The following is a 14,030-nucleotide window of genomic DNA, read 5'->3' on the forward strand; positions in this document are numbered from 1 at the left end:
GTGACTATGTTACAGTGCTGCTTGATACAGTATGTGACTATGTTATAGTGTTTCTTGATACAGTATGTGACTATGTTATAGTGTTTCTTGATACAGTATGTGACTGTGTAACAGTGCTGCTTGATACAGTATGTGACTATGTTACAGTGCTGCTTGATACAGTATGTGACTATGTTACAGTGCTGCTGGATACAGTATGTGACTATGTTATAGTGTTTCTTGATACAGTATGTGACTGTGTTACAGTGATGCTTGATACAGTATGTGACTGTTACAGTGCTGCTTGATACAGTATGTGACTATGTTACAGTGCTGCTTGATACAGTATGTGACTATGTTATAGTGTTTCTTGATACAGTATGTGACTGTGTTACAGTGATGCTTGATACAGTATGTGACTGTTACAGTGCTGCTTGATACAGTATGTGACTATGTTACAGTGCTGCTTGATACAGTATGTGACTATGTTATAGTGTTTCTTGATACAGTATGTGACTGTGTTACAGTGATGCTTGATACAGTATGTGACTGTGTTACAGTACTGCTTGATACAGTATGTGACTATGTTGCAGTGATGCTTGATACAGTATGTGACTATGTTATAGTGTTTCTTGATACAGTATGTGACTGTTACAGTGCTGCTTGATACAGTATGTGACTGTGTTACAGTGCTGCATGATACAGTATGTGACTATGTTGCAGTGATGCTTGATACAGTATGTGACTGTGTAACAGTGCTGCTTGATACAGTATGTGACTGTGTAACAGTGCTGCTTGATACAGTATGTGACTATGTTACAGTGCTGCTTGATACAGTATGTGACTATGTTACAGTGCTGCTTGATACAGTATGTGACTATGTTACAGTGCTGCTTGATACAGTATGTGACTATGTTACAGTGCTGCTTGATACAGTATGTGACTATGTTATAGTGTTTCTTGATACAGTATGTGACTGTGTTACAGTGATGCTTGATACAGTATGTGACTGTGTTACAGTACTGCTTGATACAGTATGTGACTATGTTGCAGTGATGCTTGATACAGTATGTGACTGTGTAACAGTGCTGCTTGATACAGTATGTAACTATGTTACAGTGCTGCTTGATACAGTATGTGACTATGTTATAGTGTTTCTTGATACAGGATGTGACTGTGTTACAGTGCTGCTTGATACAGTATGTGACTATGTTACAGTGCTGCTTCATACAGTATGTGACTATGTTACAGTGATGCTTGATACAGCATGTAACTATGTTACAGTGTTGCTTCATACAGTATGTGACTGTGTTACAGTGAAGCTTGATACAGTATGTGACTGTGTTATAGTGCTGCTTCATACAGTATGTGACTATGTTATAGTGTTTCTTGATACATTATGTGACTGTGTTACAGTGATGCTTGATACAGTATGTGACTGTGTTACAGTGCTGCTTGATACAGTATGTGACTGTTGCAGTGATGCTTAAAACAGTATGTGACTGTGTAACAGTGCTGCTTGATACAGTATGTGACTATGTTACAGTGCTGCTTGATACAGTAGGTGACTATGTTACAGTGCTGCTTCATACAGTATGTGACTATGTTACAGTGATGCTTGATACAGTATGTAACTATGTTACAGTGTTGCTTCATACAGTATGTGACTGTGTTACAGTGCTGCTTGATACAGTATGTGACTGTGTTATAGTGCTGCTTGATACAGTATGTGACTATGTTATAGTGTTTCTTGATACAGTATGTGACTGTGTTACAGTGATGCTTGATACAGTATGTGACTGTTACAGTGCTGCTTGATACAGTATGTGACTATGTTGCAGTGATGCTTCATACAGTATGTGACTGTGTAACAGTGCTGCTTGATACAGTATGTGACTATGTTACAGTGCTGCTTGATACAGTATGTGACTATGTTACAGTGCTGCTTGATACAGTATGTGACTATGTTATAGTGTTTCTTGATACAGTATGTGACTGTTACAGTGATGCTTGATACAGTATGTGACTTTGTTACAGTGCTGCTTGATACAGTATGTGACTATGTTACAGTGCTGCTTGATACAGTATGTGACTGTAACAGTGCTGCTTGATACAGTGTGTGACTGTGTAACAGTGCTGCTTGATACAGTATGTGACTATGTTACAGTGCTGCTTGATACACTCTATGACTATGTTACAGTGCTGTTTCATACAGTATGTGACTGTGTTACAGTGCTGCTTGATACAGTGTGTGACTATGTTGCAGTGGTGCTTGATACAGTATGTGACTGTAACAGTGCTGCTTGATACAGTATGTGACTATGTTACAGTGCTGCTTGATACAGTATGTGACTATGTTACAGTGCTGCTTGATACAGTATGTGACTATGTTATAGTGTTTCTTGATACAGTATGTGACTGTGTTACAGTGATGCTTGATACAGTATGTGACTGTTACAGTACTGCTTGATACAGTATGTGACTATGTTGCAGTGATGCTTGATACAGTATGTGACTATGTTATAGTGTTTCTTGACACAGTATATGACTGTTACAGTGCTGCTTGATACAGTATGTGACTGTGTTACAGTGCTGCTTGATACAGTATGTGACTATGTTGCAGTGATGCATGATGCAGTATGTGACTGTGTAACAGTGCTGCTTGATACAGTATGTGACTGTGTAACAGTGCTGCTTGATACAGTATGTGACTATGTTACAGTGCTGCTTGATACAGTATGTGACTATGTTACAGTGCTGCTTCATACAGTATGTGACTATGTTACAGTGCTGCTTCATACAGTATGTGACTATGTTACAGTGCTGCTTGATACAGTATATGACTATGTTATAGTGTTTCTTGATACAGTATGTGACTGTTACAGTGATGCTTGATACAGTAGGTGACTGTGTTACAGTGCTGCTTGATACAGTATGTGACTGTGTTACAGTGCTGCTTGATACAGTATGTGACTATGTTACAGTGCTGCTTGATACAGTATGTGACTATGTTATAGTGTTTCTTGATACAGTATGTGACTGTGTTACAGTGATGCTTGATACAGTATGTGACTGTGTTACAGTACTGCTTCATACAGTATGTGACTATGTTACAGTGCTGCTTCATACAGTATGTGACTATGTTACAGTGCTGCTTCATACAGTATGTGACTATGTTACAGTGCTGCTTCATACAGTATGTGACTATGTTACAGTGCTGCTTGATACAGTATGTGACTATGTTACAGTGCTGCTTGATACAGTATGTGACTATGTTACAGTGCTGCTTCATACAGTATGTGACTATGTTACAGTGCTGCTTGATACAGTATATGACTATGTTATAGTGTTTCTTGATACAGTATGTGACTGTTACAGTGATGCTTGATACAGTAGGTGACTGTGTTACAGCGCTGCTTGATACAGTATGTGACTATGTTACAGTGCTGCTTGATACAGTATGTGACTATGTTACAGTGCTGCTTGATACAGTATGTGACTTTGTTATAGTGTTTCTTGATACAGTATGTGACTGTGTTACAGTGATGCTTGATACAGTATGTGACTGTGTTACAGTACTGCTTGATACAGTATGTGACTATGTTGCAGTGATGCTTGATACAGTATGTGACTGTGTAACAGTGCTGCTTGATACAGTATGTGACTATGTTACAGTGCTGCTTGATACAGTATGTGACTATGTTATAGTGTTTCTTGATACAGTATGTGACTGTGTTACAGTGCTGCTTCATACAGTATGTGACTATGTTACAGTGCTGCTTCATACAGTATGTGACTATGTTACAGTGATGCTTGATACAGTATGTAACTATGTTACAGTGTTGCTTCATACAGTATGTGACTGTGTTACAGTGAAGCTTGATACAGTATGTGACTGTGTTATAGTGCTGCTTGATACAGTATGTGACTATGTTATAGTGTTTTTTGATACAGTATGTGACTGTGTTACAGTGATGCTTGATACAGTATGTGACTGTGTTACAGTGCTGCTTGATACAGTATGTGACTGTTGCAGTGATGCTTAAAACAGTATGTGACTGTGTAACAGTGCTGCTTGATACAGTATGTGACTATGTTACAGTGCTGCTTGATACAGTATGTGACTATGTTACAGTGCTGCTTGATACAGTATGTGACTGTGTTACAGTGCTGCTTGATACAGTATGTGACTATGTTGCAGTGATGCTTGATACAGTATGTGACTGTGTAACAGTGCTGCTTGATACTGTATGTGACTGTTACAGTGCTGCTTGATACAGTATGTGACTATGTTACAGTGCTGCTTGATACAGTCTGTGACTATGTTATAGTGTTTCTTGATACAGTATGTGACTGTGTTACAGTGATGCTTGATACAGTATGTGACTGTGTGACAGTGATGCTTGATACAGTATGTGACTATGTTACAGTGCTGCTTGATACAGTATGTGACTATGTTATAGTGCTGCGTGATACACTCTATGACTATGTTACAGTGCTGCGTGATACACTCTATGACTATGTTACAGTGCTGCTTGATACAGTATGTGACTATGTTGCAGTGCTGCGTGATACACTCTATGACTATGTTACAGTGCTGCTTGATACAGTATGTGACTGTGTAACAGTGCTGCTTGATACAGTATGTGACTATGTTACAGTGCTGCGTGATACACTCTATGACTATGTTACAGTGTTGCTTGATATTATATGTAAATGTATGTTACAGTGCTGCTGTTGTCAGCGTTTCAAGAACAAGTCGGAGACAGATTCCTCGCGGCTCAAGTGACTACAGCATAGAGAAGGTATGTTACCTAGGTCTGCTGTATTGTCTTACAAGTGGTAACAGACAATCCAGTAGGTGATCTGTAGGACTGACCAGCTCCTGTGGGATTGTCTGATGTAGCCTGGTAACAGACAATCCAGTAGGTGATCTGTAGGATTGACCAGCTTCTGTGGGATTGTCTGATGTAGCCTGGTAACAGACAATCCAGTAGGTCATCTGTAGGATTGACCAGCTTCTGTGGGATTGTCTGAAGTAGACTGGCAACAGACAATCCAGTAGACAATTGTTCGTATCTTTTCATAAACTAACCCCCAAAACTGATCTTATGTACTCACATTTTTCCCCAGATAAACTGGTGATTTAGTTGATAAATAGTCAGTCATATAATCATGAAATGAATTTGGATGCAATGATCAGAAATTTCATTTGAAACTATGATTTTACTAGGAATAATATAACTGGCATTATATTCTTTTTCTTACATATATAAGGAATAATAACAATAAACATGGCACTCTGGTACAGTTTGACCCATCCTCTTTGAGATTTCATACAAGAATATGTTGATATGTTATAGTCAAACTTTTAAAGATTCAAAACATGGCATTTATGATATATGAATCCATTCTCTATCAACTAAACCTCATGGAAGTAATTTTCTCTCGGGGCCGTGGGGTAGCCTAGTGGTTAAAGCATTGGCTCGTCACGTCGAAGACCTGGGTTCGATTTCCTACACGGGTGCAATGTGTGAAGCCCATTTCCGGTGTCCCCCACCATGATATTGCTGGAATATTGCTAAAAGCAGCGTAAAACCATACTCACTCACTCATTTTCTCTCTCATAAATTCCGAGAGGTTTGGGGCAACTTTGTATTATTACCGAGTCACAGAGTTGGCTTGGGGTCAGCAGTTGGAGATGCATAAAGTTTAACATTTACTTTATTAAAGAAGCATCGAAGTCTCTTAAATGCAGGGTAGAGCAGAGAAAACGGTAGGGAGTGGAATTAGAATTGTTTTATTAAATATATGTTTGGACCTATGTGGGAGAGTTATCTTCATCAGCTGACAAGGTTGTAACCTTACTATCGTAGTTTTACATCTCATCACATTTCATCTTCTTTTCCAGAAACAAGACTTCCAGTCTCCAGCAGTCACCAACGCCACTTATGGAATGGTGTACCCAGGGACAGACCTGTCCTACAAGCAGGATGACGATTTCATCAAAGTCCGACTTTGAGTTAGCTACCTTTCAAGATGAGATCATCCAATTAAACTTGCGGGTGAACAGTTTGGTCCAATATGTCCCAGTTGTTAGGCTACTAAACTTCAGACTATGTTTTTATAGATAATTGAAGAGAAATTTTGAAATGTCAGATCTCATCTGAAAGGTTGAAGATGTTTGCTGTATAGTTTACATGTCTTTTTTATACCTGTGGCTGCATAATATTGTAAATAGTTGATCAGCATGTGCCTTTTCAAGAAAAGTCTCATATCTAGAGTTTGTTTTTCAATCTTGGATGATATATTTTTTAACTGTTCCTACTTTGAATTGTTTTCTCCTATACTCTGTACTCCCTGAAGTACATCACGATGATATTTTTGTTACGACACCCAGGATGTTGTCGAATCCACTCACATTTTGAATCTGACATGTAATCATTCCCATGTATTTATGGAGGATCTGAACTTTGTGATATTTTAAAAATTACATTTTATGTAATTTGTGAGCTGTCGCATTCTTAAGTTTAAATCCATCCACAAAAATTTTTAATGGTGTAATATATCATTAAGTATTGTTTATTCTTTACACTTTGACGAGCATGACAAACATTTATTTTTTCGTAATGATGTTTGTTTTGCAATCTCGTAGTTTTTTACCCAATTAAATCTGTAAATTTTGACAAATATCTGCAGTAGTAGTTTCGTTTTGTACTACAGCTTTTAAAATGTGATCTTGATAATGTTGTTATACTTTTGACAAAATGTTTCACATGCTTTGGTAGATTATTTTGAAATGTAATGCTATGTTTATGTTCCATTATAATCAGTGTGTAGAACACAATATATATTTTTACTACCTTAACACACAGTATCATTCTTTACGTGAGTTTATATGCTTGTTTTTCCTGTCTTGCTATCATTGCACTCATAGATATAATTACAAAATCAGTATACCAATTTCATTTTCACATGTGACAATGTGCTGATCTATTTTAAAAGATATGTAAACCTCTATGTACACATTTATCAATTGCAGTTAAATCGCAGAGAAATACTCATGTCTGTGTGCAGACCACTTTGGAAGCACTTTCATGCCTCACAACAATTAAGATAAATGCCTTTTGTAATAAGTGTTGCGGAATCAATTCTATGCTTTTATAAATCTGAATAAAGATCTGATAATTACTGACAGTGGATTGTTCTGCTTGCAGTTGTATCCATACAGTTCCCAGCAAACAGTAGAAGAACGCTTCCAGCTAGGGAAAACACATGGCCTATGCAGTATATTTTTTAAAACATCAAGATGACAACCTACATCAAAAGCAAGAAATATGTAATTTTTAGAGTAAAATTGATATTTTATACTTATCCTGACTCATGCTCTTTTTGCTTGTCTTCTTCTTCTTGCTAACATAGTGGAACACTTGTATCTCCCTAATTGAAGCTCCCTTCAATGTAAAATCACTAATTAGTACTCAGCACGAGTTACCTCCCTTCCACAAGCGCGTGAACGAGGGCGCCACCTCCACCCATGTGCCTCACTCTCTCCTCATATACTGAGCCCAACATTTGAATTTACAGGGAAATCCAAAGTGTTATGTGGGGAGGATGGGAGCTTACCTCATGAGTCAGGATAAGTATAAAATATCAATTTTACTCTAAAAATTACATATTTTCCTTATCCTGACTCATGCTCTTTTTGCTTGTAGCATCCCACGGAAAGGAGGTGGGAAATATATAATACTTTTGATTTTAATAATTAGTGATTTGAACTGTGATGATTGTAATAACCCTATGGGAACTTCATAAAGGTACTGAACTGATGAATTCCTGCTGCTAACTTATCAGCTGCCATATAAAGGTTATTACAATGTACTTATTATGATAAAGTATATATAACATTAATACAATGCTTAAGACTAATAGACTTAAGCTTGTTAATATGCTAGTATAAACTCCTTAGAGTTTGTTAGCTAAAAAACTTTAAGATATAAACATAGTACTAAGCTTAAGATATGATTAAACTTAAGCTAATTATATAATAGCAAAACTCTTTAGAGTTTGTTAGTTAATATACTTATATGATAAAGATATAATGCTGAGCTTTAGATATGAATAAGCTTTAGCTACATATATAATAGCAAAACTCTGTAGAGTTTGTTAGCTAATATATTTTTACAATATGAGTATAGTACTGTGCTTAAGATATAATTAACTTAAGCTACATATATAATAGCCAAAACTCTGTAGAGTTTATTAGCTTATAGATTAATAATGTAACCATAGTACTAAGCTTAAGATAAGATTAGACTTAAGCTAAATGTATATATAAAAAAAAAACTCCTTAGAGTTTATTAACTAATATACTTTTATGTTATAACCATAGTACTGAACTTAAGATATAATTAAACTTAAGCTATATATATAATAGCAAAACCCGTGGAGTTTTGTTAGCTAATACATTTTATAATGTAACCATACTGCTTAAGATATGATGAAACTTAAGCTAATTGTATAATAGCAAAAACCCTTTAGAGTTTGTTAGCTAAAATACTTATATGATATAAACCTAGTATTGAGTTTATGAAGGAAACCTTAAGCTACATATATAATAGCAAAACTCCAGAGAGTTTGTTAGCTAATATACTTATATGATATAAACATAGTATTGAGCTTAAGATTTGAAGGAAACTTAAGCTACATATATAATAGCAAAACTCCTCCAGAGTTTGTTAGCTAATGCAAGTTATAATGTAACCATAAAGCTTAAATTATGATGAAACTTAAGCCAAATATATAATAGCAAAAACTCTTTTAGAGTTTTGATAGCTAAAATACCTATATGATATAAACATAGTACTGGCATGCTTTAAGATATGAATAAGCTTAAGTTACATATAGCAAAAACTCTGTAGAGTTTGTTAGCTAATACATGTTATAATGTAAACCATATTGCTTAAGATATGATGAGACTTAAGCAAAACTCTTTTAAATAGCAAAAACTCTTTAGAGTTTGTTAGCTAATATACTTATATGATATAAACATAGTACTGAGCTTAAGATATGAATAAGCTTAAGCTACCTATATAATAGCCCAAACTCTGTAGAGTTTGTTAGCTTTATATATTTTTACAATCTGAGTATAGTACTATGCTTAAGATATACTTAAGTTAAGGTAAATATATAATAACCAACTCTGTAGATTTGTTAACTTATATATTGTATGATGTAATAATCATAGTACTGTGATGATAAAAAGAACTTAAGCAAATTATATATAGCATGTAGCTATTTAGTACTGTTATAAGATAAGTAGAAATCTGTAAGATTGACTTATCTTCTCCGAGGAACTGTCAACTGTTGTGCGAGGACCATGGGATCGAATTGGTGGATACCTGAGACGTCCTCGGTGATGATATCTCTCAGATAATGGTTGGCAACCACCATATCGGATCTCCAGAAAATAAACCCTCCATTATTTCAAATAACATTGTGTAGATCAATGCAGAAGTTAGCGCTCTAATATCATGAGTATTAAAAGCTCATGGAGGGTCGGATTGGGTCCATCCGTCTTGTATGCACGTAGTATGACAGTTCTGATCCAAACGGAGATATAGTACGTGAGATTTCATTCTGCGTAAGTTGATGATAGAGGAAATAATCTGTTGTATTATTCCCTTCTGTTTGGTTCGGTGGAGATAAATTTACAGTGCTCTTGCTGGCCATCGTGATAGAATCATCGTATCATGAAGTCCAAGTATGTCATCCAGGCGTATTCATAAACCTCACTTGTGAGGTGTTGGAGCACTATATTCAGATCCCCAAGTTGGAGGGTGAAACTTCCGTTTTAATTCTCCAATCAGAAAGTTTAAGTAGGTTTACTAACCATCTAGTTGTGTTAGTAGCTTGATTATGAAATTCAGCTGTAGTTCGAGACGCTGTGGATTTAGATCCACTTGTATCCCGTCGTCTCAGCTTATTCGCTGCGAAGTCCTTGACGATGTAGGTGCACAACCAGGTGTGTCTGTCCTCGTTGAAGTTTATGTAAAATTGCCTGACTGCCGTGCCCTCGTCCTAACTTGACAGGGGAGGTCTCTAACCTGAAGAAAACAGCCCGATCATGAAGGTTCAGATTAACTGGACTGTAAGGAGGCTTGCTCGTTCACTGATATATAGTTGTCACTTGTAACGTAAGTGTTGACCTGTGAACTAAGATCGACCTCTGCGTAGGTCGTTGTCCAACGCGGTCCAATCAGAACAAGGCATTTTGATTCTGTAGAATACCCGCGCTGTGATGTCACCGGTGTAGCAGGAAAAAACCTTGTATAAAATCTTGCCTTCGTTGATATTAGCATAATCGTCGGTCTTCACCGTAGCTTCCCGAAGTTACCCGAGTGACCACGTGTTTCGAGGGTTAAAGGTAAACGCGCGAAACCTCCGGCGCGAAATACCTCGCTCTGTAATATTAATGCTGGGTAGGTTATTTTCCTGGCTGTCGTGAAAGTAAGTTCAGTTTTGAATATAATTCCGACTTCCTTATATAAAGGTACAATAAACTTGCAAGTTGTCAGCTTGTAGACTGTATACATGAATGTATCGTCATAATTGTAGAATTAAAGCTGAACTTGTTGTACATATTTCTTCTCAGAAACTTTGACGATTATGAGTTATACTCGCTGTAACAAGGCTGCTGTTCAATTTCGATATTGAATTGTCTGCAGATCTGCGTAATGGTCACGCATGTAGATAATCGTATCGTAGTCCGGGATTGCATATTCTAGCAATCTATACGGAAAGGTTGATTTCTGTGAAGATCTATGCAACGTCGTTGATTAATTAATATAGCGACGTTCTGTGTTGTAAATAGCCTGTGCAATTGTCTTCGCGTAGGCTTATAGACGGCATATGGCATACAGTTGATAGACAACTTATGCGATGTCTTGAACGGACTGACGAGTAGCTATATATGACGAGTGGCTAATATATGGAGACCTTGGAGGAGAATTCCTCGGTGGACGCCGGAGATTTCGCGAAGCTCTCGAAGTATCCAATCTAGATTTCTGTGTGAGGTAGACTTGAGTTAACTTAGCCTTCGCGACCTTCGCGAAAGGTATTGAGTCAGAGCCCGATCAGTATATATATTATATATGAGCGCTTGCTTCGCGAACGACCTCTGTGTTCAACAGGAGTGAGTGAGTGAGTGTATTGTTTTACGCCGCACTCAGCAATATGTGGGGTCGGTGAAGCGCTACTCCTCCGTGACGTCCCTTGTAACTGGTGAGGCTGTAGCTCCTTCGCGGAGGTGGCCTGGGACTTCCTTAGCGAAGTGTCTAGAAACCGATCAATATATGAGCGTTAGCTTCATACAGGGTGTGGTTCTTGCTGGTTCTGCATAAGTAGAGCCGAGTAGATCATCCTATCATCTTCAGAAGTCGTGTCACGAAATCTGGTGATAAGAATCTCATTGATCGTTCTAGATCTATTAATGCCAATAACATACGCCTCTGGCGTTTGAACTGTTATGGCTTTATGGTAGGCTGTGTCCACATACTGTGGCACCGCAGCAATCGAGTCGATTGGAGGTAAGGTGATGGCGTCTGCCTCGTCTTCCTTTATCAGGTATGTCTGCGCCGAGTTGCCACTCTTGGAAGGTGAAGAGAGATCTAGGTTGTTTACCATCCAATATCGTATCTCAGCGTCTGAGAAAATGATGCCTCCATCATTTTCTATCCCAGCATCACTGATGAGAGGTTGATGCTCTTCTGATGGTGGACTGTGTATTTCTATCTCTATGTCGGGTGACGCTCGGGGAGACCTGACTGTAGACTTGTGTGCAGACTTGTGTGGTGATGTACGAGGAGATCGGCGCGGTTAACGGCGCGGAGATCGTGTTGGTGAACTGCGTCTATGGGTTGACCTTCTCGGAGACCTGTGAGGAGAATGTTGATAGCTTCGCGAAGCTCTCGTGTAGTCAGGTGTCCTTCGCAAAGGCCTTCGCGAAGGCCTTCGCGAAGCTTCCTCTGCGTCCGGTCCTGGGGAACGGCGATTTGACCTTCGCGAAGGCTTTCGTGAGGTCTGACGGTCTGAGTCCGCATCTAGGGATGAAGCCGAGGAAGGTGATGATCTATCCCGCCTTCGCGAAGGCCTTCGCGAAGGCTGTACATCTGGGTCCTTCGTGGAGGTGGTCTGCGACTTCCTTCGCGAAGGTGGCTTCGTCGTGGCTGCTACGCTGATGGGGGTGCCTCTGGGGTGTCGTCTGCGTTGGAACCTTCGCGAAGGCTCGGGCCTTGGGCTGGCTGCTTCCCAGTCTGTGGTGGCCCTCCATCATGATCATGATTTGCCGCAACAGTTCATCTGGGATGGTCTGCGACGAATTAGTCGGTGCCCTCTCTGCGATGTTAGCGGCGGGACCCTCAGGGAAGTCGTCTGACGTCAGTGTAGAGACATCAGGCTGCATGGCGATCTCTGCTGATGTCACTGTAGATGTCTCCGGTCGCTTCTTGTGGCGTACGTCGGGGATGATGATCAGCTGATCATCGTAGAGGCCCAGTTCAGCGGCTGGAACAATCTCGGTTGAGAAAGTCCTAGTAGACTTCGTTGATTTCCCCTCAGAGGTCGACGCTGCCCTGGGGGTGCGAAGTCTGCGTTGAGTGTTGGTAGCGACGGGACCCTCAGGAAGATCATAGAATATCATCGTTGGTACATCAGGCTGCATGTTGATCTGCGCTGACATCACTGTTGCCGACATCGGTCATTCTTTTGATGTACATCAGGTATGATGATCGGCTGATCATCATACAGGCCCAAATCTGCGACGGGAACAATCTCGGCTGCGCGTTGAGATGCAGTAGAAAAACTCTAGTCTTCGGCTGCGGCGATGGGATGTCTGGGGAAGCAGGACGCTTCTTGGAGGCGGCGGACTACGTCCCACGCCTCTCCACCACTCTAGCGGAACACCAGACGGGAGCGGGGTCGACCAACAGCAGTAGACTGGCGAGGGGTTCAGGTGTATCAGTCATGGCTAGACTCTGCATACGCGACCTATCTGCTGCGCGTCTCAAACGCAAAGTAATTATTTATTAAAGGCAGAAATGGATAAATTAGTACCGCAACTGCAACGTGAATAAAATGAACATGGCGCAGTACAACTAGGGCATATTAAATGCGGATCAGCAGCAGAATAAAAAACGTAATCTGCAACAGAACAGAATTTTTATCAACGTAATCCACTGAAACAAACACGGCGTCCCGTGAATAAACAGTAGAAACATGACTAAATATCAATATATAATTGTTGAAGGATACTAGCTAAACCTCTATAGATGTCTATACGAGGTAACTAACTAAATATAATCAAAGGATATAGTGTGTCGGGAGACACAGGCGCTCTCACGTCCAGCTCACTGGGCGAAGAAGGAGAGAGTGAGGCACATGGGTGGAGGTGGCGCCCTCGTTCCCGCGCTTGTGGAAGGGAGGTAACTCGTGCTGAGTACTAATTAGTGATTTTACATTGAAGGGAGCTTCAATTAGGGAGATACAAGTGTTCCACTATGTTCGCAAGAAGAAGAAGACAAGCAAAAAGAGCATGAGTCAGGATAAGGAAAAATATATGTACTTCCCCTTTAATGATGTTGACTTTCCATCTCTGCCACATGTACATAAGTTTTTGCTCAATTCCAATAATAATGAGATATGGGTTTTGATGCAAGTGACCTTGACCCTTAGCTTCAACCAATCACAGGCAAACACAGCCATGTTCTGTTTATGTTTGTCGAAATGCCTTTAATGATCTACAGTTATAACAAACTAAAATTAGTGCTCCTGTTAGGTTTGTAATAACTGTAGTTTACTGTCCACACAATTTTGCCGTACAGTTCACACACATTATCCTTCAGAGTGGTACTATCAGAAATATTGTCCAAGGCAATTTATTCAATTTTCTGAAAAGACAAGTGATAACAGCACCAACAACTGGACATCCTGGCCAGCCGGTCAGCCAACGGGTTGCTTCAACAAGTGGACTACAAAATACGACAAAATATCAG

At 39.4% G+C, this 14,030-nt stretch overlaps 1 protein-coding gene across 1 annotated transcript in view; it reads left to right on the forward strand.

Moving 5' to 3' along the window:
- The window catches only part of LOC124272841, a gene marked incomplete at its 5' end in the record, with an annotated part of 39,939 nt that extends 32,769 nt beyond the window's left edge, over positions 1–7,170 (forward strand). The window contains 2 exons of the mRNA XM_046708063.1: positions 4,709–4,784; positions 5,891–7,170. Of these exons, the coding sequence (XP_046564019.1) occupies positions 4,709–4,768 (60 nt within the window). The remainder of the gene's footprint in view (positions 1–4,708; positions 4,785–5,890) is intronic.
- Positions 7,171–14,030: the final 6,860 nt, after the last annotated feature.

This window comes from Haliotis rubra, unplaced genomic scaffold, assembly GCF_003918875.1.
Source record: "Haliotis rubra isolate DU_JTF1 unplaced genomic scaffold, ASM391887v1 Scf1735, whole genome shotgun sequence".
NCBI classification, from domain to species: Eukaryota; Metazoa; Mollusca; class Gastropoda; order Lepetellida; family Haliotidae; genus Haliotis; species Haliotis rubra.